General features: G+C 41.0%; 2 protein-coding genes and 1 long non-coding RNA gene across 6 annotated transcripts; 1 reads left to right on the top strand and 2 right to left on the bottom strand.

Moving 5' to 3' along the window:
- Positions 1 to 1927: 1927 nt before the first annotated feature.
- hspe1 (heat shock 10 protein 1) lies at positions 1928 to 5060 on the bottom strand. Its single transcript, XM_070875919.1, has 4 exons — positions 4819 to 5060; positions 2911 to 3075; positions 2185 to 2274; positions 1928 to 2101 (listed from the first exon to the last, which is right to left on the bottom strand). The coding sequence occupies exons 1-4, from the start codon at positions 4819 to 4821 to the stop codon at positions 2051 to 2053; spliced, it is 309 nt and encodes a 102-aa protein (XP_070732020.1). The 5' UTR covers positions 4822 to 5060; the 3' UTR covers positions 1928 to 2050.
- A 158-nt stretch (positions 5061 to 5218) lies between these two features.
- Positions 5219 to 27756, top strand: hspd1 (heat shock 60 protein 1). 4 transcript variants are annotated; one of them, XM_070875916.1, is made up of 12 exons: positions 5219 to 5345; positions 5985 to 6161; positions 10631 to 10883; positions 15197 to 15279; positions 19391 to 19486; positions 19643 to 19736; positions 21249 to 21417; positions 21766 to 21865; positions 23969 to 24214; positions 24413 to 24587; positions 25230 to 25408; positions 27094 to 27756. In XM_070875916.1, the coding sequence occupies exons 2-12, from the start codon at positions 5988 to 5990 to the stop codon at positions 27247 to 27249; spliced, it is 1725 nt and encodes a 574-aa protein (XP_070732017.1). In that variant the 5' UTR covers positions 5219 to 5345; positions 5985 to 5987; the 3' UTR covers positions 27250 to 27756. The 4 variants fall into 4 exon arrangements, with proteins under 4 accessions (XP_070732017.1, XP_070732014.1, XP_070732015.1 ...); XM_070875913.1 differs by lacking the exon at positions 5219 to 5345 and adding an exon at positions 5430 to 5517; XM_070875914.1 differs by lacking the exon at positions 5219 to 5345 and adding an exon at positions 5462 to 5571.
- Positions 9780 to 15406, bottom strand: LOC139259948 (uncharacterized). Its single transcript, XR_011592691.1, has 2 exons — positions 15140 to 15406; positions 9780 to 10039 (listed from the first exon to the last, which is right to left on the bottom strand). It is a non-coding gene; the product is annotated as an uncharacterized lncRNA (long non-coding RNA).
- Positions 27757 to 27883: the final 127 nt, after the last annotated feature.

The following is a 27883-nucleotide window of genomic DNA, read 5'->3' as shown; positions in this document are numbered from 1 at the left end:
CTTGATCCCCCTAGCAGTAAGGACCTCATCTAACTCCTTTTTGAATATATTTAGTGAATTGGCCTCAACAACTTTCTGTGGTAGAGAATTCCACAGGTTCACCACTCTCTGGGTGAAGAAGTTCCTCCGCATCTCGGTCCTAAATGGCTTACCCCTTATCCTTAGACTGTGACCCCTGGTTCTGGACTTCCCCAACATTGGGAACATTCTTCCTGCATCTAACCTGTCTAACCCCGTCAGAATTTTATATGTTTCTATGAGGTCCCCTCTCATTCTTCTGAACTCCAGTGAATACAAGCCCAGTTGATCCAGTCTTTCTTGATAGGTCAGTCCCGCCATCCCGAGGTGTTGATGACAGCAGATTTGGAAGGGGGAAAACAGTACTTGCAGAGAGGGGGCAATTTACAATGTCAGCTAGATGCGGGCCTGGAAGGGAAGTTGTGTAGTCAGCAGTTTAGTGGGAATAGAGTCAAGAGGGCAGGAGGCAGGTATTATGGACAAGGTGAGCTCAGACAGGGCATATGGGGAGATAGGAGAAACTAGAGAAAGAAGCTGATTCAGAACAAAGGCAGGGGTAATCTTGGCTTGGTGGGCAAGGGAAGGGGGATACGGCAGGAACAGTTGAACAGATCATCTCAATCTTAGTCCATGAACTCCTTGCACTTGTTGTTGGAAGTGAAGGTGGAAATGGCAGGTGAAAAGGTTTTAAGGTTGGTAATGAAGAATCGGGTTTTTGTATTCCAGGATGATCCTGGAGTAGGGAACAATTTTGGCAGAAGGGAGCAAGGTCCAATAGTGCTTGATGTGTTCCAGCCAGTTGTGCACCATTAACACCAAGGTCTGCAACTTTGGACTTAAGGGAGCGAAGATGGGGGCCGAACAACCAGGATGGGAGTGTTTTACTCGAGACAAGAACATCAAAGGGAGTGATTGCAGATCGACAGATGCCGAAGCATCATGGCAAAAGGAGAGCCAAAGACTAGACATTTGAAAGTAGTGTTTTTAAGTGAACTGGGGGAGTCTCTTCCAGGCGGACGCAGAGGAAGTGGGGATGGAAGAGGGATGCGAGTGGTGAGGGATACAAGGAAGTGATCGGAGATGGCCTTGTCTATATGAGACGATGGAAATAGAGAGGGCAGATAAGGTGACAACATCGAGGCAGTGCTCATGAATATGGGTTGAAGAGTTTACATGGAGGGAGAGGTTAAGGGAAGAGAGTGAACTCAGATGGGAGAGGGCAAGGAGAGTTGAGGGGGAGATTGAAATCACCAAGGATGAGAAGTTACTCAGTGTAGAGGCTGAGGGAGGAAAGGAATAAGGATATCTCTGAGATTTATCCTATACGTAAGCTAGCCTTGCATACAAGACCACTTCAGTAGAGGACTTGTATTATCCTACTGTGCTGAGCTGACTGTTGCAGTGTTTAAATCCTTATGGTGCCAGTCTCATGCTTCAGTAAGTGGAATTGGGTTGTTTGTTGATCCACAATTAAAACAAGATATATATGGTTCTGATGGTCCAGTAAAGCTCCAAAATTATTCTTCAAAAATTTGTGGTAAAAATTAACATGGAAGAGGCACTATATTAAAGTATATTCAAATCTATATTTCATGCAAAAATAAACAGATACTGCTGCAAATTACGTTTCCTCCCCTACTTGCATTTGTCACAGTTACCATCTCAGTAGCATTGTCCCAATGTCAGAGGCACAGTTACCAACAGACATTTTATTGCAAGGCTTTTTAAAAAAAAATAGAATTATAAAAGTGATTGAGCGACTTCTGTGCCAAGTTCAATAGTTTAGATTCACAAGTTTGTATTTATAGATTTAATACAAAGATTCAAGTGTACTAAAAAGATTTGTCATCACATGTTTCACCAATTCCAAAGCTTGTAAGCTGTTGCAGTAAGACAGAGAAACAAAATAGCGGGTTCAGTATTGATTTTATTGTACCAAAGGTCAAAAATAAAATTGTATTTACAGACTGGAACAAAAAGACAGGTACTTCATAGAATGGTCAGTTTCATGACACAGAGCCGCATCCAAAGCTTATGCTGTGTATTTTCCAAGAATATCTCCATCTCTAAACAAATAGTAATCCTGAGGGAAAGAAAAATATACAGATTATCAAGAGAAACAAAAACACCTAACTGTATTCAAAAGTACTGGATAATAGTACTAACCTTATCGTCCAAGACAACTTTAGTCCCCCCATACTCTGGCAGTAGAACTGTTTCACCAACTTTTACATTAACTGGGTGGATGTCACCACTCTGAAACAAAAATGCAAATGAAGCAGATATTAAAACATTCTTTAATGTTTTGCAAACATCAGCACTCCATTTTATAGCAAGTAATGTTTTTTTATAGATAACTCACAGAACACATGGGAGTTAAAAATGACAAAAGTGATAGCTGTCCTTATAAGAACAAAAGAAATAGGAGCTGGAGTGGGCTATTTGGCCCTTCAAGCCTGCTCCGCCATTCAACAAGATCATGGCTGATCCTCCACCTACTTATAAAAGGAGTGTTCCTCCATATGAGAATCAAAAGCTCATTGAGAATAAAAAGAAAAGATCTTGTCTCTGCAGTGATAGTTATGCTTGGTGTTACTACTGCAACATGATTTTTGAGAAAGAGACTTTCCATATGTTATCTTAGAACTCCCACTCCCCAACAGGAGGTGCAAGATAATATTTCTCAATCTCCACCAAAACTTTGAATGGACAGTGTGTCCTCCCCATCCACCAGGCAACCTCGCTTAACTTTTCAAGTGTATATAATTTAATAGCAAGGCATCTTACCACTTTTCAAAACAATGTAGAACTATGATCCATCAGGTCAGATTTTGATAATTTAAGATCACAAGAATGTAGATTAATGATTCTTCATTTTATAAGAGAACTGACCTTTACTCGGTTGCCGGGTCCAATCGCTACCACAGTTGCTTGAAGCACTTTGCCCTGGGATTTTTCTGGAAGCATGATGCCGCCTTTTGTCATAGTTTCTGCTGCAACCCTTTCCACCAAAACACGATCGAAGAGGGGCAGAAACTTTTTGAACGCTTGACCTGCCTAATCAAAAACACATTCAATAACTTAACAAGTTATAAATCACATACAGCCTTAAACCCAGCAATGTTCCTTAATAGTTTCACCTTTATAAATAATGGTCAAGATGAATAAATATAAAAGAGGAATGGGGAAATCTGGAATTGTTGGGTTACACTAAAGAATTAGATAAACTGTTGCCACACCGTTAGTTTATTTTAATATGTCGCATTGTTGTACAGTTGGTTTCTAAATGTGATCAGTAAATCTAAGCAAAATGGAAGTGACTATCATTTAAAATTATAAAGTGTGATCGAAATGTTCAGAATACATTTTTAGACAAATTGAACCGGTAGTATTGTTATCTGAATATTATACTATTATCTGAATGGTGACAGATTAGGAAAAGGGGAGGTGCAACGAGATCTGGGTGTCATGGTACATCAGTGATTGAAGGTTAGCATGCAGGTAACAGCAGGTGGTTAAGAAAGCAAATGGCATGTTGGCCTTCATAGCGAGAGGATTTGAGTTCAGGGGCAGGGAGGTGTTGCTACAGTTGTACAGGACCTTGGTGAGGCTACACCTGGAGTATTGTGTACAGTTTTGGTCTGCTAACTTGAGGAAGGACATTCTTGCTATTGAGGGAGTGCAGCAAAGGTTCACCAGACTGATTCCCGGGATGGCGGGCCTTACATATCAAGAAAGACTGAATCAACTTGGCTTGTATTCACTGGAGTTCAGAAGAATGAGAAGGGATCTCATAGAAACGTTTAAAATTCTGACAGGTTTAGACAGGTTAGATGCAGGAAGAATGTTCCCAATGTTGGGGAAGTCCAGAGCCAGGGGTCACAGACTAAGGATAAGGGGTAAGCCATTTAGGACCGAGATGAGGAGAAACTTCTTCACCCAGGGAGTGGTGAACCACAGAAAGTTGTTCAGGCCAATTCACTAAATATATTCAAAAAGGAGTTAGATGTAGTCCTTATTACTAGGGGGATCAAGGGGTATGGCGAGAAAGCAGAAATGGGGTACTGAAGTTGCTAGTTCAGCCATGAACTCATTGAATGGCGGCTCAGGATCGAAGGACCGAATGGCCTACTCCTGCACCTATTTTGTATGTTTCTATGTAAAACGTTTCGAAAAAGAATTCGCCTAAAACCGTTATGAAGGGCAATATTGTAATGGTATTTTTCATTTTTTTTTTTAAAACGGGTTTAAAATGTCGAACGCATTCTTTGGTCTTAAAACGGGCGATTTCTCCCCTAATTGGAAAGGCTCATTTGACCTTGTAGACCCCGCCGCCGATCCTCATGCAAGGTCGTTACACAAATGCACGTTAGTGATATTAGTTATTAATTTCCATCCAAAGATCCGTGCAGGATACAGAGTAACAAATATTTGTGTCAAGTGCTTCAATCGACAACACTTTTGTTACAAACTGGTTTCTGATACCAACATAAACGTGGATCGTGAGCACAATGCCTATTCATTGCCATTGTAACCAGCAGTGGCGTGGCGAATCGCTTTCCTTTCGAGAAGGAAATAGTTCAAGGGTTTTAATGAGAATTTTCTTGTACCTCGATAAAAAAACATACAGAACTCAATAAATCATTCTGTATCCGACAGACACTTATATGTATTGAAAATCACAATGATTTTTTAAAAAAGCACCAAAAAACTCATTTTACTTATCAAGAATGGCACACGAGTGGTTAATTCCTCCCGTTTAGCATGTAAAGATGACCGAAATGGAATATCCAAACTTACCATTGCTGTTGTGGGTTATAGAAAGTGCTGGAGATGAAGCCGCTTCTCTGCAAGTCTCTCTGTGTTCAGCACCCACTATGGCAGCCTCTCCACGTGAGGAAGTAGCCTTCGAACCCAGCGACGTTCCCTGGAACGTGGGGAGAATGTTACATTCCATCAGGCCGCGCGCCACCCGGAGCCGCGCCGTGCGCCTTCCATCCACACAAGGACAGCAAGCAGCAGCGCCTGATCATGTGTTATACCCACAGAAACACGGTTGTTGTTTTTTTTATTGCAATTTTTTAGGCAGCAAACGCACAAATAAAATTATTGCGCAACAGCCGCAAAATTAGGTAACGTGCACTTTGACCCCCGCCGACGCCGAGCGTCTGGAAGTTTCTGGAACTCGAACCCCTGAAGCAGCATAGCGGCTAGTCCCGGTTTCGTGCCAGGCTGAATTCTGAATCGCACGGGTGCATTGCCCCCTTCCCGAACTCTAAAAATCCGCCGATTGCAGTGAGCCGGCGGGTATTTGCCGGCGAGGGACTGTGAGTAGTCATGCATTGCACGGAATGGTGATCGTGGGCTATACAGGGTGAGGGGCGGCAGTGAGGCCGGGCTGGAAAGCCACGTGCTGAGGTGGGGAGAGCGGTGGAGGGAGGTTCACACTCAAGACTGGCGATCGGGCAGTGTGCGCACATTTGCTGAACCGCTCTCACGGTAGGGCTGTTACTGTCTCATCAGTTTTTTTTCTTCAAAAAAAAACATAAATCAGTAAGTGCGATCGTTTGGAAATAGGTTTGGTAAATAATTTTTGAAACATTTTGCAAAATACGCGCATCACTTTCCGTGCTAATGAAATGAGGCAATGAATGAACTGCAGTAACCAGGATTCATTGCTGCATATCTCCTTTCTGTCTGGCCGGCAATTGTACGTCTTATCTGCAAACGTGGATGTTTTCTTATATGATTTGAGTCGGATTCTTATTAGCTACCGACTTTTTTTTTGCATTTTTTTCATTTTACAAAATGTTGCTCCACTTTGATTTGACCTTGTGACGTGCGTCCCCTCACGACATGTGGGGAGGCCCGCGCCACTGACTCCAGATCTCGGCCTCTTCCACATTAACGTCTGCTTTAATTTTTTTTTAAGTTTGCCATCTTACCGTCTCGTTTTATTGTTGCAGACAATGCTCCGTCTACCAACCGTTTTGCGCCAAGTGAGACCTGTGTCTCGGCTACTTGCACCTCATCTTACCCGAGCCTACGCCAAGGACGTGAAATTCGGAGCCGAAGCCCGGGCTCTGATGCTGAAAGGTGTCGATCTTCTTGCCGATGCTGTAGCTGTTACCATGGGGCCAAAGGTAGGTCAGCGTTCTGATATATTTGCTACTATAGTAATATTTTATTGTAAGCAAATTATAAGCACATTCATGCTGATTATAAGCTAGGTTGTATAATTGTTGCATAATACCAACGTTAATACTAATGTTTGTGCAGAATTGTTTTGGACATGAGATTTTTTTTGTTGTAATAAAGGTCAACATTTCAGATGTAGATTCTTTGTTGGAACTGTTGAGGTAAATTCGGTCATTTAAGAACCTTCAAGTTTTTTAGCCACAGTTTGAAGCTGCAACATTGTTATAATCTTCAATATGTTAAAATTAACATAAGTTCCCCATCACAAGTGGGTACTGAACTATACTGATCAGAAGGTCCAAGGTTCAATCACGTTAGACATACTACAACTGGACCTTGATACAATTAGCTTTTTTTTGGTCCGCTGAATGTTGGATGCATCAAAACCCATGTTTTTAATTGTCTAAACCAAGTTACTGAGAAGTCCACATGAATAGAGTTTCTGTGCCATTCAATGCATTGTTAATGAAGACATCAAATAAAATGAGTAAAGATGGACAAGTGTGCCTCACTTTTTAAAGAAAAAGTAGCTCTTATCTACCATGATCTTGCAGCTAAAGTTTTCATTCTAGATAAAATCCAAGATTTGGCATATACCCCAATAGCTTGCTGCAGCTTCATGAGACAATAGGTTGACAGCCTGACAAAAATTTGATGAAATCAATGTCGGTGGGTTTCTCGAGCGTTAAATGTTATGCAGTCCTGAATAGCCATGACCTGCCTCATCCTCCCTTAGAAGAATGAAATCTAGGGTATCCTTTTCATTTACACCACGGTACTCCCGACACATTTGATTATACATGCCATGTTGACCTCTCATTATAATAGAGTCACTGATAGCCACAAGATCTTTGCCTTACTTAGAGTTCTCTTTTTGGATAAAAATTGGAGCTGCACTCTGGAACACCAATTCCTCAGCTTCTGAAGGGCAGTTGCAACATGAGTTTGGGGTTGCTTGGCACTGATCTCAAGACCAATAGCATTTTTTCATCAATCTCCTTGCGCCGATAATGGAAGGAGTGAATGTTTAAGGTGATGCTTAGTTGGGGCTTTCAGCGTCAGCTGTGGCTCAGTGGGTAGTACACTTGCCTTTGAGTCAAAAGGTTTTGTGCTCAAGACCATTTCAGGGTCTTGAGCACAAAAATCTAGGCTGGCACTCCAGTGCAGTCTTTCAGATGGACGTAAAAGATCCCATGACACTATTCCAAAGAAGAGCAGGGGAGTTATCCCCAGTGTCCTGGCCAATATTTATCCCTCAATCAACATAACTAGAAAAAACACAGCTCATCTGGTCATTATCACATTGCTGTTTGTGGGGGCTTGCTGTGCACAAATTGGCTGCCACGTTTCCCACATTACAAGTGACTACACTTCAAAAGTACTTCATTAGCTGTAAAGCGCTTTGTCCGGTGGTCATGAAAGGTGTGCATCAAGTCTTTCTTCAACTCCTGGCTTTTGCATTAAAATGGGCATTCTGCTATGGCCATTAGTTTGAGTGCGAGTTCATTATAATATGCTCTCCAGGTTGTAAGAATGTCCTCACAGGATTATTGAAGAGCACCGGAACAGTCATTCATTGGCACTAACCTACAGTAATCCTTTCAAACATGTTTGACCGCAAAACTTGGGCAGTGGAAAAGTGATTTAGGATCATCTTTGTGAAATTGAACTATCAATGATGCATCTTTTTTTAATGCCAAATGGCTTTTCCTTCATAGTTATCTTTGCAGGAGATATGAGTGACTGGCAGGAATCTTCTATTTTACTTCAGCTGTAGAAGCAAGACAATTAATGACCATCTCATGTGCAGTTGAGTCTGCCCTATTGGCAGTTATACAGACCTGATCCCAGGCTTTGGGTCAGCAATATCCTTTTTGTGGCTATCTTTAAGCTTATGGCATCCCTTCCAAAATAAAAATTTGAGACTATATAGTTCAAAGTCCCAAGGCGAAGCAATGGCAATAAATGGTATTTATGCAGAATTGCTCAACAGGATGCCCCTTGAGGAACTTCCGTGATAACATCCTTCATCTTTGACCCAGTTACAGCTATGTGCCACTCGAAGAGCTTGCCCTATCTGGAAACAGTGCGGCTTGCCCACCCTGAGGAAGTGGGGGGTGTTATGAACTTAAGATTTGGGAGCGGGAGTAGGCCATACAATAAGACCTTCGACCTCAGCTCCACTTTTCTGTCTGATCCCCAAATCCCTTGATTCCCCCTAGAGTCAAAAAATCAATCTAGTTCAGCCTTGAATATACTCAATGACTCCACATCCACAGCCCTTTGGGGTAGAGAATTCCAAAGATTCACAACCCTCTGAGTGAAGAAATTGCTCCTCATTTCAGTCTTAATGGCTGACCCCTTATCCTGAGACAATGCCCCCTAGTTCTAGACTCCCTAGCCAGGGCAAACAACCTCTTAGCATCTACCCTGTCAATCTTGGATGTTTCAGTGAGATCGCTACTCACTCTTGTAAACTCCAGATTCTGGAGTATAGGCCCAATCTACTCAATTTCTCCTCGTAGGACAACCCTCTCATCCCAGGGAGCAATTTAATGAACCTTCGTTGCACTGCAAGGCAAGTATATTCTTCCTCAGATAAGGAGACTAAAACTGTGCATAATACTTCAGGTGTGGTCTCACCAAAGCCCTGTACAATTGAAGTAAAACTTAGTCTTGTACTCTAACCCCCTTGGAATAAAGACCAACATGTAATTTGCCTTCTTAATTGCTTGCTGTACATGCATGCTAACTTTCTGTTTCTTGTACTAGGACACAAATCTCTCCATTTAAAAAAATATTCTGTTTTTAAATCCTTCCTACCGAAGTGAATAACCTCACATTTCCCCACATTATACTTCATCTGCCACCTTATTGCCCACTCACTTAACCTGTCTATATCCCTTTGCAGGCTATTTGTGTCCTCACAGCTTACTTTCCCACCTAGCTTTGTATCGTCAGCAAACTTTAATATTAATTGAAGATAGATTATAAATAACTGAGGCCCGAGCATAGATCCTTGCAGAACCCCACCAGTTACAGCCTGCCAGTGCCCCATTTATCCCTACTCTCTGTTTTCTGTCCATTAACCAATCCTCTATCCATGCTGATATATTCCCATGAACCCTTTTCTTGTGTAGCCACCTTTTTTATGTGAATTGCTTTTGGAAATCCAAATATACTACATCCACTGGTTACTCTTTATCTACCCTGCTAGTTGCATCCTCAAACACTAATAAATTTGTTAAATACAATTTCCCATTTATAAAACCATGTTGACTCTGCCCAATCGTATGATGATTTTTTAAGTGCCCTGTTACTACTTCCGTGATGATGGATTCCAGCATTTTCCAGAATTTCGGCCTATCATAGATACTTCCATGAATTCAGTTGCTCTCTCTAAGCATCAATCTCTTAATGGAAGTTGGCCACTGTTGTCCTAAGTACATATGTGGTGGTGAGATTGGGGTCCAGAAGTATTAACTAAAAAATTCCTTTGTGATCTGGACTGGATCTCTGAATCTCTCCAAAGGCAGACTGTGTTAACAGTAGGTGATGCAAAGTTTAGTTTCAAGCATAAGCCACTTTATTCCACAGAAGATGAAAAATGGGTATGATGAGAGTCGCTTGGTACAATCTGTACTACTTCTGTTTGTGCATTGTTACTATAACAAAACACATTAGGGCTAGTCGGTGGGTTATCTTGCTCAACCTCCAAGAACAATCTTTTGGTACCCATGCAGAATAGATGTCTTTCTGATATCTGTGTTCCGATCTTTCGAAGCCTCTCTTAGTGCCCAACACCAAGGTGTGAAATATCTGTCTGAAAAACCAGGCACAGCAGCAAATTGTCAGTTTGTTTTGGGCTCTGAAATAAACAACTTGCCATCTCTCATTCTAATCACTTCTTATCTGATCAGAATCCATGGCAATGTCTTGAGTTCACCCCTTTTTAGGCAAGTCTTCAGTTAAACTACAATTTCAAGCCCTTTCTGTTGAAAAATGGGCAAAGACTCCCAAACTGTGGCCAGGGGTTTTGGGACCATGCTTAACTGAAAACGTTCCATTACTTGCAAACTAGTGCATTCGCTGACCTGTTGGTCCCAGTGTAGTCACTTAAGACCATTTTCCCAGAATGAATGTGTACCTTTTTTTGTTCGGTGTTGTTTTCAACCAGTTTATGACCTGGTCATTAGGAATTGGCCATTTCAAAGTGACTTTAGTCAAGAATTGCACATTAAGATGAACCATTTTTGCAAGGTGCCAGAAGGCTGCAGTTGTCTGGAACCAAACCATTCCACTGCAAGAGTTGGTGCCTTCAGGGTATTGGGGAAACAAAATATTGAAAAACTGATCCCAGTACATGTATAACTAACAGTGGTCCAATATGTTTACTGTTTTTTTTTAAATCTAGGGTCGAACAGTCATTATAGAACAGAGTTGGGGAAGTCCTAAAGTAACAAAAGATGGAGTGACAGTAGCTAAAGCAATAGATTTAAAAGACAAGTACCAAAACATTGGTGCTAAGCTTGTACAAGATGTTGCCAACAACACAAATGAAGAGGCAGGTGATGGAACCACCACAGCAACAGTTCTTGCAAGATCCATTGCTAAAGAAGGATTTGAAAAAATCAGTAAAGGAGCCAATCCAGTGGAAATTAGACGAGGTTAGTGTTCGATCAGTTTTTGTATTGATGACCAAATACTTCTAATCTTAAATAGTATAATTTTTAGCATAACATAAAATATGTATTTTTCCAGCCTGAATACCATAATCCATCCACATTTCAATATAAAATGTTGCATGTGTAACATGAGTATTTGAGAATCTTTAAAATGTTGAAATAAGCACAGCAATGTGCCACAAATTGCAGAGAAATGAATAATTTGTCTTTGGTCCCTGCTCTTTGAACAGTACCTTTGAATCTCCAACTTTCACTGTCGCTGCCTGGTGGCACTTCTCGCTCGTTCGTGCTCTTTCCTTGCTCGGTGTCCCTTTCTTCCATGTGATGTGCACTCTCTCCCCTCCTCCCCAGCCTTTTACCCTGAATAATGCATTTAATCTTGACTTGTGTGCAATACCACGGGAGATAAACCAATATGAACTAAAAATTAATATTGTTTCATGCGTCTGATTTCAAGTTATCCCTGTCCAGGTAGGCTGCTGTGTGATGTTGATTGGTCCAATGGTATTTAGTATTGCATTCAATATCATATTGTGAGTAAGAAGCGCTTACTGGTGTTGATCATATTGAAGGTATCCATTCACCTATATTTTTAGATACCGAAATAATTACTCGCAAGTCCATTCTGATTATTACAAAGGAATATCTAAAAGACTGAATCTAAAAGACTTGAGCTCAACCAGGGTGGTGATGAGGGTGCTACAATTGACCTGTACACTCTCGTGTTTGAGAGATGTGGTGGGAGTGAAACCATCTAGGATTCTGTTCCTTACTGCTGTACAGTGACTCCTGCTGGAAGGTTTGTGGATGGATGTATGTGGGGTGAGGACAGGATCCACTTGGCTATGGCACTGTTTTACTGAGCCCGTACATGACGAATGGCCACTTTACAAGAACGGTACAGATTTAGAAGATCTTGGCTCATCTGTCCAGGATAAAATAGCTACATTTTGCTTCTCCAACCCTGAAACATTTAACTGACTCTAGAACAAGCCTTTCAGTACTTCCTTGCGCTGCCTACCTGGAAGACAATTGTAGCCGTTGATGAGTAGCACTTTAGGTTAAGACCCAAATTCTTCAGGGTTTTTTTCTTTAGTAACTCGATCCTTGACATCATATCGGCCTCGAGGCTCTTTGCACCACCTCAATAGCTTGAATGTTTTCCTTTGTCTTGGTGACCAAAATTGGACAAAGCACTTGAGGTTCACTCAGCAGGGTACTTTTAGCATGGCATCTCCTGATTGATTCATTACTCATTTGATCTTGCAATATAACTGAACTTTATTTAATTTTATTTATTGCTGCTTCACATGATTTGGTGTTCGGTGCTGAAACTATTATTGCATTAGATCCCTTCTAAACTGATCTGCACCATTCATAGAATGCTTGCGACATTTTTCCTGCTAGCGTGCAGTACCTTGGACTTGACAATATTGAATTCCATCTGCCATTGATTTGTCCAATTCCCAATTTATCAAGCTCCTTTTGTAGGTCATTGGCTGCGTTGTCCATCTTGGAAACTGCCTTGTTGAGTATCAATCTGCGGACCTGATTAATTTGCATTAGGTTTATATATCTAACTTATTGTAAATTAGGAACAGTAAGGGGCCACAGCATTTAATTCTGGGTGGCTCCACTTAGTATGCTTCCCTCCCCCACCCACCCTGACGTCACTCCCTAACCATTACCTGCCACTTTCTTTCCTCCTTCCAATTCCTTATTCATGTCCAGATTTTACCACAAATTCAGAGAGCTTTCAGCTTCATTAGCACCCTTTCTTGATTTTGAGTTACAGCGGGTTGTAGTGCCCATCAAACTGTACCCCAGAAGGGGATGTAGAGAAATGATTAATGTAGTAGTAGTTTTATATGAACTAATACTACATTAATTTTAGTAAAATATGAACTCTTTGCTAAAGCTATCATAATTTCTCGTTTAAATTTCTGTAGTGCATTTTGAAAGGCCTATTAATACAATTGTTTTAGATTCCTCTTGTGGCAACTCTCAGACCTCATCCATGGTCTTTTGTGGCTTATTTGCAACTGTTTAAAACTTCCTCATATATAAATTTATTATGTTCAGCTGTCAAATGTGAGTATTTTCCACACCCAGCATAAAATTCTCCTTCAACTGAGCTAAATAATGGGCAGGATACATGTTACATTTCCCTGTTAAATCTTGCATCAGTCACAAACCTGCTGTTTTGAGGTGCTTTTCAACTAATCAGCAATTTCTAACTGAGGATTGAAGCAGGAATTCTGGCCACTGAGTGGTGCTGTGGTAGAAATATTTTTATGTGCTGCACCATCAGGTGATCAGAATGGGCACTACATGGAACCTTTTTATAATGACCAATGGGGGAAAATACATTTTATATTTTGGTTGAAAATCTTTCCCTGTGATTTATTTCCGGATTCTGTACAAACAATGTTTTGTTTGATGGTTGATGGGTGTTTTTGTGACTGGAAGGATGTTTCCAATGGGTTTCTGCAAGGCTTAGTACTAGGTCCCTTGCTTTTTGTGGTATACATCAATTATCTAGACTTGAATATAGGGGGTATGATTAAGAAGTTTGCAGATGATACAAAAATAGGCTGCGTGGTTGATAATGAAGAAGAAAGCTGCGGACTGCAGGAAGACATCAATCAACTGGTCAGGTGGGCAGAACAGTGGCAAATGGAATTTAATCCAGAGAAGTGTGAGGTAATGCAACAAGGAAACGGAATACACATTAAATGGTAGGACATTGAGAAGTATAGAGGAACAAAGGGATCTGGGAGTGCATGTTCACAGATCCCTGAAGGTAGCAGGCCAGGTAGATAAGGTGGTTAAGAAGGCATATGGAATGCTTGCCTTTATTAGCTGGGGCATAGAATATAAGAGCAGGTGGGTTATGCTTGAACTGTATAAAATACTGGTTAGGCCACAGCTGGAGTACTGCGTGCAGTTCTGGTCACCGCATTACAGGAAGGACATGATTGCACTGGAGAAGATACAGAGGAGATTTACGAGGATGGTGCCAGGAGTGGAGAATCTTGGCTATGAGGACAGATTGGATAGGCTGGATTTGTTTTTCTTGGAACAGAGGTGGCTGAGGGGAAACCTCATTGAGGTCTATAACATTATGAGGGGCCTAGATATAGTGGATACAAAGGGCCTGTTTCCCTTAGCAGAGGGGTCAACAACCAGGGGGCATAAATGTAAAGTAATTGGTAAAAGGTTTTGAGGGGAAATTTCTTCATGCAGAGGGTTGTGGGGGTCTGGAACTCACTGCCTGAATGGGTGGTAGAGGCAGAAACCCTCACCACATTTAAAAAGTACTTGGATGTGCACTTGAAGTGCCGTGACCTGCAGGGTTACGGACCTAGAGCTGGAAAGTGGGATTAGGCTGGATAGCCTCTTATTGGCCAGCGTGGACACGATAGGCGGAAATGGCCTCTTTCCGTGCTGTAAACTTCTATGATTCTATGAATGTTTATTGCACTTAACAAAAATGAATTATTCAGTAATTTGAATTAAGCTCCATAAATAAGTCAAGTGGTGAATTTTAAGTTTAAAAATAAATTAAGAGTATACTGGACGTAAATAACAAAACAAATGAAAATTGAGCAAAATTACTAAGAAAATAAACACAACTGTGAAGCCAAAGTGAACCGAACCTTTTCCATAACCGCATTTCAGAAAGGCAAGTGGTTTTAGAAGTGTCTTGCTGCAAAAATCAGCACTAGTTGTTTGCAGTCAAATGACCTGATGACAGAAAGTGATGGCAGTGTGTTGTGTTTCGAAAATATGTAAAGACTGGGCCTGCGACATGGTGCGATGCCTAATAAACAAACGTGCGTCCAGAGAGCCATAGTGGCAAAATTGAGACTTTCATGTGTTGTGAGATCCCAAAAAATTCAATATCCTGAGTCTCAATAAAATTCTATTGCATTTTATTTTTTGGTGCAATTGGTCAGCAATCTACAAAAGCAAGGAATTGGGAAAGTTGGATCAGTGGCTTTGATTGCATGCTGATCCTGCACCAGTTACCAATGTTCTGACTATGTTGCTTACAACTGACACAAAAGGACTGCTATGGGAAAGTTGCCTATTAATGTCAAGTCCGAGGCAAAGATTCACAAGACTGCAAATCTGTAACATTGTATATGCATTTGACTTTTTGCAGACTTGTACTTTTTTTTACACAATTCAGCTGATAGACTTTTAAACATGAAAATGTAATTTTATAAATTTACCTACTTGTGATCTAGATATTTTGATGTGCCTGCTAATTTTAACTTTTTCTCTTGTAGGGGTCATGCTGGCTGTAGAAACTGTAATTGATGAGCTGAAAAAGATGTCCAAACCAGTTACAACCCCAGAAGAAATTGCTCAGGTACTTGTGTTTCAAGTAACATATAACTGAAAAGTGCTGTGCGTGAGAATTTACATTGCTATCATTTTGTGTCTTTTTCCATAAACTGACCATATCGTATCTTTACCATCTGAACATTAAATTTAGGTGTTCAGATAACTATTTAATATATTGCCAAGTTCAAATAGCCCACCCACCCTGATATTGATCCAAGATGCGAAGAAAACATTCAGCTGGATGATGTGAGATTTTCTACACTCAAAGAATGACTTCCAGCGGCACATTCTGGATCAAAATCCCATTCTCTCCCCACTTGGCTTTAGTGAGCACTAATAATTGACCGTGGTATCTTTCAACCCATCATGAGGTTTAGCTGATTTGTCTACAATTCATTGATTCCAAAAGAGAGAGCATATTTACCCTTGGGAAAAATTTCAGAGGGCTTGCAGATAGACTTGACTTTAACTACATGGCTATAATGCTGCAATGCAAATTCTTTAGCTGGTGCAAAATAACTGCACGTGCACATGTTTATGAAAAAGTAGGCTACCCATCTCTATGCGGGGTGTAAGTGACGACACTAAAGTGAAATTGCTCCCGTGTGGCTGCATTTGTGTCCTTTACCAAGACTTTGTTGTTTGTGGGATATATTTTATTCGTAACCTTGAAATTTTCCTGGCACAGTTTGGAGAGAACGACTGATTTTGAATGATCGGGTTGTGTTTCTGGGACTTTTATATTTTTACCTGTTGCACTTGTGGGTTCAGAGCAAGGTACAGGTTTCTGATGAAGCTGATGATGAAGAAAAGATAACATAGTAAACCAAGGCTTATATATAGTATGGGAACTAATAACCTACATCACTGATTTGTGGTTTTCACATAAAAATGGAAGTAATTGTGGAACATAATTTCAAAACTGATTTAAAAAAATCCCAGGTAATAAGGGAATTCAAAATGGTAAAATAGTGGCCCTGGCTATGACTTGGAAATCAGCATTAAAGGGCAATATTTTCCATAGTTTTCTGTAAAAGTGTAGGTTTGCTTTCATACTGAAAAAATAAACCATGCTTGCCGGCATTTTTCCCCCTCCCGCTCTCTGCCCCTCCCCACTTCCCGCACTCTTCTCTCTCTCGCTCCCCCCGCTCTTCTTGCACCCCCTTCTCTCCTTTGCCCCCCATCTCTCTCTTCCCCCTCACCCTCGCCCCCTTTCTCCCTTCCCCCTCGCCCCCTTTGTCCTCTCTCGCCCTGTGTTTTCTCCTCTCCCCCACCACTGCCCCTCAGTCTTGCCTTGTGTCTTCAACTCATCCATCCTGGACTTGCTCTTGCACCATCTTCTCCCCCACCCCCATCGCTCGCTCTGTCTTCTCCTCGCCCTGTGTATGCTCCTTCTAATCTTGCTTTTTTATAGATCCGTCACTCTGTTTCTGCTCTGATACTGCCTTTTGCCTGCAGCTTCTGAATGTCCTTTCATCGTTCTGCTCCTTCTGAACAACAAGACTCCTTGGATCTTGCTTTCCATTTTGCCAGCCTCACTATTTGCCAGACAATCTTCCACTAGCTCCACCATTTGCAGTATAATTCTACCACCGTGTATATCTTCCCCCCCACCCCCCCACTCCCTTTCTGGGGAGACTGTGTCAGCTGTGGCTTAGTTGGTAGCACACTTGCCTCTGAGTCAGAATGTTGTGGGTTCAAATCCCACTCCAGGGATTTGAGCACATAAATCTAGGCTGACACTCCAGTGCTGTGCTGAGGGAGTGCTGCACTGTCGAGTGTGTCGTCTTTCAGGTGAGATGTTAAACGGAGGCCCAATCTGCTTTCTTGGGTGGACGTAAAAGATCCCATGGCACTATTTCAAAGAAGAGCAGGGTGTTATCCCCAGAGACCTGGCCAATATTTATCCTTCACTCAACTTAACAAAAACAGTTTATCTGGTCATTATCACATTGCTGTTTGTAGGAGCTTGCTGTGCGCAAATTGGCTGCTGCATTTCCCACATTACAACAGTTCCTACACTCCAAAAGTACCTCATTGGCTGTAAAGCGCTTTGAGATATCCAGCGGTCATGAAAGGCGCTATATAAATCCAAGTCTTTTTGTTATTTCTACTTCCAGCTGCCCTTCCCATAACAATTTGCTTTGAAACTGCAGCGGTTGTGTCATTTGTTTAACCCACACCCATTGTCTGTCATCATCATAGGCAGTCCCTTGAAATCGAGGAAGACTTGCTTCCACTCAGTGAGTTCTTAGGTGACTGAATAGTCCAATACAGGAATTACAGTTCCTGGGACAGATAGTCGTTGAAAGAAAGGGTGGGTGGGGCCCTGGTCTGCCGCCGCTCCTTCCGCTGCCTGCGCTTTTTTTCTGCATGCTCTCGGCGACGAGACTCTGGGTGCTCGGCGCCCTCCCGGATGCTCCTCTTCCACCTAGGGTAGTCTTTGGCCACGGACTCCCAGCTGTCGGTGTGGATGTTGCATTTTATCAAGGAGGCTTTGAGGTTGTCCATGAAATGTTTCCTCTACCCACCTGGAGTTCCGAGTAGAGCGCTTGCTTTGGGAGTCTTGTGTCGGGCATGCGAACAATGTGGCCCGCCCAACAGAGCTGGTCGAGTGTGGTCAGTGCTTCAACGCTGGAGAAATCCCATCAAAGATCCTGCAAATCCCCTGGGAGGACAAGCGTACCAATGTTAGCGTCCTCGATCAGGTCAACATCCCCAGCATCGAAGCACTGACCACCCATTGTGCAGAGCACAAAGCACTGCAGATAACAATTCTTGCATGCATAAACAGGGCTTTCGTGAAGTTATGGCGGGAGAGCGGGAGCAGCTACAAGTAAATTCTGGCCCATTAACTTTATTAAATGTGGACCTTCGCTATCTCTCCTATTTACTTTTTAGTAGGGGATAAGAACATAAGAAATAGGAACAGGAGTAGGCCATACGGCCCCTCGAGCTTGCTCCGCCATTCAGTAAGATAATAGCTGATCTGATCATGGACTCGGCTCCACTTCCCTGCCCGCTGTCCATAACCCCTTATCGTTCAAGAAACTGTCTATTTCTGTCTTAAATTTATTCAATATCCCAGCTTCCATAGCTCTCTGAGGCAGCAAATTCCAGATTTACAACCCGCTGAGAGAAGAAATTTCTCCTCATCTCTGTTTTAAATGGGCGGCCCTTTATTCTAAGATCATGCCCTTTAGTTCTAGTCTCTCCCATCAGTGGAAACATCCTCTCTGCATCCATCTTGTCAAGCCCCCTCATAATCTTGTACGGTTTGATAAGATTGCCTCTCATTCTTCTGAATTCCAATGAGTAGAGGCCCAACCTACTCAACTTTTCCTCATAAGTCAACCCCTCATCCCCGGAATCAACCTAGTGAACCTTCTCTGAACTGCCTCCAAAGCAAGTATATCCTTTCATAAATATGGAAACCAAAACTGCACGCAGTATTCCAGGTGTGGCTTCACCAATACCCTGTATAGTTGTAGCAAGACATCACTGCTTTTATACTCCATCTCCTTTGCAATAAAGGCCAAGATACCATAGGCCTTCCTGATCACTTGCTGTACCTGCATACTATCCTTTTGTGTTTCATGCACAAGTACCCTCCGATCCCGCTGTACTGCGGCACTTTGCAATCTTTCTCCATTTAAATAATAACTTGCTCTTTGATTTATTTTCTGCCCAAGTGCATGACCTCACACTTTCCAACGTTATACTCCCATCTACCAAATTTTTGCCTACTCACTTAGCCTGTCTATGTCCTTTTGCAGATTTTTTGTGTCCTCCTTGCTTTTCCTCCCATCTTGGCTACGCTACACTCAGTCCCTTCTTCCAAGTCGTTAATATAGATTGTAAATAGTTGGGGTCGCAGCACTGATCCCTGCGACACCCCACTAGTTACTGATGATTGTGTTCAACTTTCATGTTATGCAGGCCAAATCAGTCGGCTGTCGTTAAGAGATTTGTTTTATAGTGGTAGATTGCATAACAACTTTATTTTAACCTGTCAAAGTAACACTATTATATAAACTTGTAGCCGATGATGACTGCAATACAGCATAACTATCTCCTTAACTATTGTTACCCAGTGTACTCAGGAAAACTGACTTTCTCCCTTTTTTTTGTTACAGGTAGCAAGTCTTTCAGCCAATGGAGATAAGGAAATTGGTGACCTTATCTCGGATGCAATGAAGAAAGTTGGGCGCAAGGGTGTCATCACTGTCAAGGCAAGTACAATTAGTTCAAGGTATTATAATGTTGACTAACTTTTAATACATCCGCCATTGACCGAAAAGTTCAATATCTGTGCTACTATACTGTTATCTTTTTTTTAAGGGTATATTGTATTCTGATGGTTTCTTTGTTACATATTGTTTAAACAGGATGGCAAAACACTCCACGATGAGCTTGAGATCATTGAAGGAATGAAATTTGATCGAGGTTACATCTCGCCTTACTTCATCAATACAGCTAAAGGTGTGCAATTCCTCCTTCAAGCTCTCTGATACAACTTACAGCTGATTCCTACTTGTATCTTTCTAGGTTTATTTAAAAAGTACTCAGGAAAATACCACACACAAACTTGCTGCAGAATAACCAGCCTCTGGCCCGCACTTGTAGCCACAGTATTTATGTGGCTGGTCCAGTGATGTTGTTAATGGGGTAATGCTGTTGAATGTCAAGAAGAGCTTGCTAGTCTCTCTTGTTGGAGATAATCATTGTCTGTTAATGGCGAGAAGTGTCGCTTCATAGCAATGCCTTCCATCACTTCGCTGATGATTGAGAGTAGACTGATGGGGCGGTAATTGTCTGGATTGGGTTTGTCCTACTTTTTGTAGATAGGACATACCTGGGCAGTTTTCCACATTGTCGGGTAGATGCCAGTGTTGTAGTACTGGAACAGTTTGACTAGAGGCACGGCTAGTTCTGGAGCACAAGTCTTCTGCACTACAACAGGGATGTTGTCAGGACTGGATATAGCCTCTGCTGTATCCAGTACGCTTAGCAGTTTCTTGATAACATGTGGAGTGAATCGAATTGGCTGAAGACTGGCTTCCGTGATGGTGAAGACCTCTGGAGGAGGCCGAGATGGATCATCCACTCTGCACTTCTGGCTGAAGATGGGTGCAAATGCTTCAGACTTGTATTTTGCACTCTCCTGCTGGGCTTGGCCATCATTGGGGATGGATATGTTGATGGAGCCTCCTCTTCCCATTAGTTGTTTAATTGTCCACCATCATTTACAACTGGATGTAGCAGGGCTGCAGAGCTTTGATCTCCTGTTGGTTGTGAGATCGCTTAGCTCTGTTTTATCATGCATGTAGTCCTGTGTTGCAAGGTTTGCACCTCATTTTTAGGTACGCCTGGTGCTGCTCCTGACATTCTCTTATTGAACCAGAGTTGATCCCCTGGCTTGATGGTAATGGTAGAGTGAGAGATATGCCGGCCCATGAGGTTGCAGATTGTGGTGGAATACAACTCTGCTGTTGCTGATGGCCCACAGCGCCTCATGGAAGCCCAGTTGAGGTGCTAGATCTGTTCTGTTCTGAATCTATCCCATTTAGCATGGTGTTAGTGCCACACACCACTATGGAGAGTGTCCTCAGTGTGAAGATGGGACTTCATCTCCACAAGGTGGTCACTCCTACCAATACTGTCATGGACAGTTGCTTTAAACTGGACATTATTGACTTAGCTAGGTATTTAGGAATATGTTGTTTAATTCAAAATGTAAAGAAAATATCTAATGCACTTGTTTGCATGAATCCATTCGTACCAACCTTTTGGATTGGTTTGACAGGTTGATCCTTGGCTGCCTTTTTCCAACTTCTTTGTTCCCACATGAGTTCTAGCTAGTATTTGAACTCTCAACCTTTCAGATTGGAATTTGAACATTTGAGTATTCCCAACTGCTGGATTGGCAAAATATCTAACTATAATATGTTTTTAATAAAGAACATTACTTAAATCCTAGTTTATTTTTAACAGGCCAGAAATGTGAATTCCAAGATGCGTACCTTCTGCTTAGTGAAAAGAAAATCTCAAACGTACAGTCCATTGTGCCAGCCTTGGAGATTGCCAATGCACACCGTAAACCTCTGGTTATTGTTGCTGAAGATATCGATGGAGAAGCACTCAGCACATTGGTTTTGAATAGGTTAGTTTTCCTGCCATCATTCAACTAGAGACCTAAAAACTAAAATTTAAACTTACTTTTGTAAGTCTTATGAGCTCACATTATGTTTGGGTTAAAGATCAAAATTGATGTGTTTGTGTAGAATGATTAACAGTATGGGATGAATTAAGTATGTGCTTTCAAGCTCAGTACCATTAACAGAATGCTAAATATTGTCAAAATCATTACATTTTTTCTGTTCCTGAAAGAACTTAAATTCTGTTACTGTTCTATCCCATTTGTATTAATTGAAATACAATTAGTACTATTAGTTTTTAAAAAATCAAACCTTTTATGTATATTTAAAATTTCTTCATCTCGAATCGTCAGATTGAAGGTTGGCTTGCAAGTTGTGGCCGTAAAAGCGCCTGGATTTGGCGACAACAGGAAGAATCAACTGAAGGACATGGCCATCGCTACTGGTGGTACAGTGAGTAGAATCAAATATTTTTTTTTTATTTAAAAAAAAAACTTGTATAGAGGAAATACAATACGTTACTTCAGGAGCCATTGCTTTGGGGCTACTTTGCACAAATAAACTTAAATGTGGAAGAACTTAACTTGTCCTCTTATTGATAGTGAAATTGAAATTTGAACATACAAACTGCAATAATAATACTGCATATGAGATGTGACTTATTACTGTTAGTCGGTTCAACGTTGAGGGGGGATTGTGTTGTATGCAAGTATAAATCTTTAGACAAATTTTACTGACAAACCTCCTGATGTAAAAATGCAATGATTTTGACAACTCAACTGCATTTTGGCCCCTGGTTCACTCAGCTCCAGGTGCAGGCTGACTCCTGTGCTTATGATGCTGTGGCATCATCCAAAGTACAGTGACCGCAGTTGAATACAGACCAAGCATGCCAATTACTATATTCAACCATGAGTAAACGACTTGCTGCCATTGTTTGGGATTCACTGTTTGCTCAGTTCAGGCTGTTGAGGATACTATGAAGTTGAATCTTCGAGGTTGGTTCCAGAGGGTAGTTTCATAACTTACGTTAAAATGGAAATTCTTAATTAGCATCTTGGGAGCTAAAGTGTTTATTTCTGATTTCAAGTATTTTTGAAACTCTAGGTTTTTTCACAGTATATGTTTAGTATTAAATCATAAGTAACGATAAGGTAATGATTCCGAGACTTCTGCAAACTGAAGATTCAAATTTGAGTACGGGTGATAAGGTTGTGCATCAGCCCTCCTTTTGAATTGTAGTTTGGTATCGGGTCGGGGGGCAGTGGTTATAGAATTACGTAGAAATTACAACATGCAAACAGGCCTCTTGGCCTAAACAGTCTGTGTTTATTTGAGCAGTAGTCCTCATCCTACCTACACCCCTGTGCTTCAATTACTAATTATAGTAGTGGACGCCACACCCTCAACGCGTTTTTTTTTAAAAGAAATGTTTTTCCTCTGTCCTAAATTTATTACATTTAATCTTTAATTTAGACCCCTCACTTACTTAGAAACAGTCTATTTTTATCCTGACCCTTCCATTCATAATTTAAATACTTCGAAGTACCTCTATCAAACCAAACCCATAATCTCCTGTTCTAAACAAAACAGCCCCATTTTACATACCATCATTTTCTACCAGGTTATGCAACCATGAAGAGTTGAGGAGGGAAGAAATATCAGGGTATATTCTAGGATTTAAAGTGGCAAGGTGAGGGAGGATCATAATCCATAGTAAAGAATGTTTCCCATTTCCCTGGCACTGGGCCTATCATCAATTTAAATATAGTGCATTCACTACATCGCTACTGTAAAGGTCTAAATAGCACATTTTACTTAAATAAAATACTTTTTCGCTTAAAATATTGACATGCTCCCTGATAAGTTAGTGGGTAAATGCATCGTGTGGCTTGATCCCTGATCTGTACTGAGCTAACTAATGTCAGCCACGGTTCCCGCTCGTGATCCACTGGCTCTTGCTGGAAAGTGAGCGTTTTTGTAAAGACTGGGTTGAATTTTGTTGTGATGTCCTCTATGGGTTAATATCTAATGATCTCTATCTAGACTAACGTGTAAAGAATGGCCACGAGGCCACTATTGAAGTGCAGCTGGTGCCTTGCCCTAGCATTACCCAGTGCCTTTGGGAGAAACTTGTCTGTGGGGGAATATATTGCCGGGTTTTTTTGTAGTACAGGTGTGACGTCCAAAATTCGGAAACCTCGGGACCAAGGCCATTTTGGATTCCAGGAATTTCCGGATTTCAGAACATCTTTGCCCTGGGCTGATGTAGGGAGGGAGGAGTCAGACAAACTGGTGTCTGCTTGATGCACTCACTTCAACTCAGCACATCCAATCGAACTGTCTACTGAATTGAGGAAAGCAATATTAATTTAAATTCAGTATTTTTGAAGACCGGATTTCAGTGAAACTTGTCAGCTGTAAGAATTGAGTAAGAGATTTATTTGAATTGCAAAAGCTTTTGTGCAATTCAAAAGCAAGTAGAATATAGCAAACTTTTCACGAATGGATCTCAGCTTTTCGTACAACCAAATGACTGATTGTGGACTTTTGTAGGTATTTGGGGATGAGGCAATCGGCTTGAATGTGGATGATATCCAGGCACACGACTTTGGTAAAGTTGGTGAAATTGTAGTCACCAAAGATGATACCATGCTGTTGAAAGGCAAGGGTGACAAGACTGCGATTGAAAAGCGTGTTCAGGAAATCGTGGAAATGTTAGAAGTTACAACCAGTGAATACGAGAAGGAAAAGCTAAATGAAAGGCTAGCTAAACTATCGGATGGTGTGGCAGTATTGAAGGTAAAGAATTTGTAGTCTTGAGGATATGCTATTTGTGTACACCAGTAGTGCACAGTGTTGTTAGATTGTGTGTATTCGTTAATATAATTGTCATACAAATATATATATTTGGATTGACTTCAAGTGAGCTTAATGCTCATCTCTGTGGAACTAATACCAAAAAGGATGGGAATTTCAACTGTTCATTTGTGGATATAGATTGGCGGTACCAGTGATGTAGAGGTGAATGAGAAGAAAGACAGAGTAACTGATGCGCTTAATGCTACTCGAGCTGCTGTGGAGGAGGGTATTGTTCTTGGTGGTGGATGTGCTCTACTGCGGTGCATCCCAGCGTTGGATGCTCTCCAACCAGTCAATGAAGACCAAAAAGTTGGTAAGTGATTCAGAAGTACTGTTTGTTTTTTTTATAGTTAGTTCATTTCATTTTCAGCTATAGAAAATGTGACTTTTTTTCCCCCGATTGGTGTGCGACTTGTCTGGAATATTCTTTCATACACTTCATTGCATTTTTGTTTTACAGCTGCAGGTTGTGGTTTTACCTAATGTGCAACAAACCTGATGCTTTCAGGTTTTCTTTTTCAGTTGTATATAACTTGTACAACATTGTACAAAATACTATACAACACTGTTTTGATTCAAGTTACTTTGGAATAATTGGATTTCTTCACACAACTCTGACCCTACTAATCTGAATTTATTTCAAGCAGCCAGCCTGAAAATGTGCACAGCCCAAGTAAGTCTCGTCTGGGGGCCTGGTCAGTAAATGGAGATGTGGCCATAACTACTGTCACCAATAGCTTTTAGTTGTGTGGGAGCATTTTGCTTCTGGACAGGCATTTGTAAAACCACCGGCCTACATTTGGCACTGCCCCGTAAGTTCAAATAAAGTCTTTTACACCCTGGAGCTGTGTAATTGGTGCTTTTCATGGTCTAACTATGACTTGCACATTTACGTGGGGGGGTCATGGTAAATTATTGGTCATTTTTACATGCTGATGTTTGTGTATTTCAACAGGAATTGAAATTGTTACTAAAGCTTTGAAAATACCTGCGATGACCATTGCCAAAAATGCTGGAGTTGAAGGAAGCCTAATTGTGGAGAAGATCTTGCAGAGTCCATCAGAGATTGGCTATGATGCAATGGCTGGGGAGTTTGTTAAGATGGTGGAAAAAGGAATTATTGATCCTACAAAGGTACTGTCAGTTTATGACTTCGTATATGTTTTCCTATAATATTCTCTAGATTACTTTAATGGACCAAGCCACGATTGCTTACTGCATTTTATTCTATGGCCTAATTAAGGGTTGCTTGTTTTAGTTACAGATTATACATATAGACTCTGATCACTCTGATACAATGGACCCAAATATTAACTTCCAAGTGCATATTGCACATGTATTTTGGGTGCTATTTGAGTAGTCTCCTCCCTCTAAGCCAGCCTCAGGAGTTCAGAAATCCTTAAAATGTTTTAGTCTCTGCAACTTTACATAGGGGCCATTCATCCCAACCAGTCCATGCTGGCATTTATGCTCCACTCAAGCCTCCTCCTGTTTTTCTTCATCTAATTCTGTCTGCATAAACCTCTATTACCATCTCCATCATATGCTGATCTAGCCTCCCCTTAAATGCATCTATACTATTTGCCTCACCTATTCCCTGTGGTAGCGAGTTCTGCATTCTCATCACTCTCTGGGTAAAGAAGTTTCTTCTGAATTCCCTATTTGATTTCTTAGTGACTATCTTATATAGATGGCCTCTAGTTATGCTCTTCCTCATAAGTGGAAACTCTGTATCCACTCTATTACAACCTCTCAATTTTAAAGATCTCAATTAATTCACCCCTCAGCCTTTGTTTCAAACAGAGATCCAGCCTGTTCATCCTTTCCTGATAGGTATACCCTTGCATTTCTGGTATCATCCTTGTAAATCTTCTCTGCATCTCAGTGCCTCTTATCTATTTTTAATAATATGCCAACCAGAACTGTATGCAGTACTCCAGATAAGGGAGATTCAACTGGTATTACGTTAGCTATCCACCAGTCCTCTGGCACTACACCTTTTTCTAATGAATTATTAAATATGTGCAGTAATGCCTCAGCTATCTCTTCCCTAAATTATTTTAAAATGTGTGGATGTAATCCATCCAGACCAGGGTTTGTTACCTGAGTTTGATTAGTATATTTAATATCTTATTTTAAATGGTTATTTCATTACTAATCTCATGATCTAATGTCATGTCCATCTGTTCTATATTCCTAGTAAATACTGAGGCAAAGTAATTAATATTTCTGCCATCGCTCACTACCCGTGGCATTATCCTGTCCATCCCTTAGTGACCCTATTCCCATCCTGGCCTTTTTTTAATTGATGTGCCTGTGAAATATTTAACTATTTTGTTTCTTGATAATTACATTTCATAGTTCCTCTTTGCCTTTTTTTTAAAACTTCTCTCCTAATCTCTTTGTATTCTTCCTCATCATGCACTCCCCTTCTGTCTGTGTATTTAATCTGTGCCTCTTTCCTTGCCCTCAATTTTTCCCTTATGACTTTATTAATCCATGTGATAGCTGCTTGTATGTTAGAATATATTTTTCCTGGCGTCTGTTGAACACCGTTTGAGATGTTTCCCATTGCTGTTCTGAGTCATTGTTTGCCAATACTATTGTTCATTTTGCCAAGTTCTATTCTCAGCCCCTTAAAACCAGCTTTTCGCCAATCTGTTATACTGGTATCCTTAATTATAAAGCCTAATATATTAGTCACTACTGCCTAGGTGTTCTACTTTTTCTTCTCTGCTCTGGTTAATTCCCCACTTCACTACAGGGCAGTAAGTCGTCAAGTTGCTTGTAAATTTAAATAGAAATATTTTTACTTGCAGGTTGTGAGGACTGCGTTGATGGATGCAGCTGGAGTTGCCTCTCTCCTCGCAACAGCAGAAACTGTAGTTGTAGAACTCCCAAAGGATGACAAGGCACAAGGAATGGGGGGTATGGGTGGCATGGGTGGTGCAGGTATGGGTGGTGATATGTTTTAATTCCTTTGCCCCAATGAATGGAGGTGACATGCATATGTTATTATGGTCTCCATTAAATGGCTGCTTCGATACTGAAGACTACAGGATGAATGACTATGAACCAGGCTTTATGGAAAGTGACTCTCCATCATTGAAATACTTGTAATTAAGTTAGTGGAGCTCAGTTGGACTGCTGGATCTCAGATGAGCAACTTGTTTACTACCCTTGTCAGTGCTAAGAATTGTAATTTATTTTATATTCTGAATAAAATCAACATTTGTACATTCCTTGAAGTACTGGATGTGTGGAGCATATGCTTAAAAACTCATTGGTTTTTATTGTAACAGTACTGTGCTGACATACTGCTGATTTTTTATTTTAAAAAAAAGGTATAGGTAACAAGTTAAATGATCACGCCAGGTTTTCTGTGAAAAACAAGACTGATGAGTGAGATCTGTACACCCATCCAGCGCAGTACAACATCATATCATGTAACATTACCTTTAAATAAAAGCAGATGGTTATCAGGCCTGTTTTGTGACTTCTGTGGGGTAATTTTATGGTTTAAATTCTCCAACAGTTTAGTAACGCACTGTACCAGTGATGCACGAATACCACAATTTCCCCAGTTGTTCAGGAAAGAATTGTATGCAA

Source organism: Pristiophorus japonicus, chromosome 3 (genome assembly GCF_044704955.1).
Source record: "Pristiophorus japonicus isolate sPriJap1 chromosome 3, sPriJap1.hap1, whole genome shotgun sequence".
NCBI classification, from domain to species: domain Eukaryota; kingdom Metazoa; phylum Chordata; class Chondrichthyes; family Pristiophoridae; genus Pristiophorus; species Pristiophorus japonicus.
This window is presented reverse-complemented; position numbering and strand designations above follow the sequence as displayed.

Coding starts and splice junctions, on each gene's coding strand:
- hspe1 (XM_070875919.1), bottom strand. Junction 2,275..2,910: donor GACCCGGCAACCGAGTAAAG/GTCAGTTCTCTT, acceptor TTTTTGTTTCAG/AGTGGTGACATCCACCCAGT. Junction 2,102..2,184: donor AAGTTGTCTTGGACGATAAG/GTTAGTACTATT, acceptor TCTTTCCCTCAG/GATTACTATTTGTTTAGAGA.
- hspd1 (XM_070875916.1), top strand. CDS start 5,988: ATGCTCCGTCTACCAACCGTTTTGCGCCAAGTGAGACCTGTGTCTCGG. Junction 21,866..23,968: donor CCATCGCTACTGGTGGTACA/GTGAGTAGAATC, acceptor GGACTTTTGTAG/GTATTTGGGGATGAGGCAAT. Junction 24,588..25,229: donor CAATGAAGACCAAAAAGTTG/GTAAGTGATTCA, acceptor GTATTTCAACAG/GAATTGAAATTGTTACTAAA.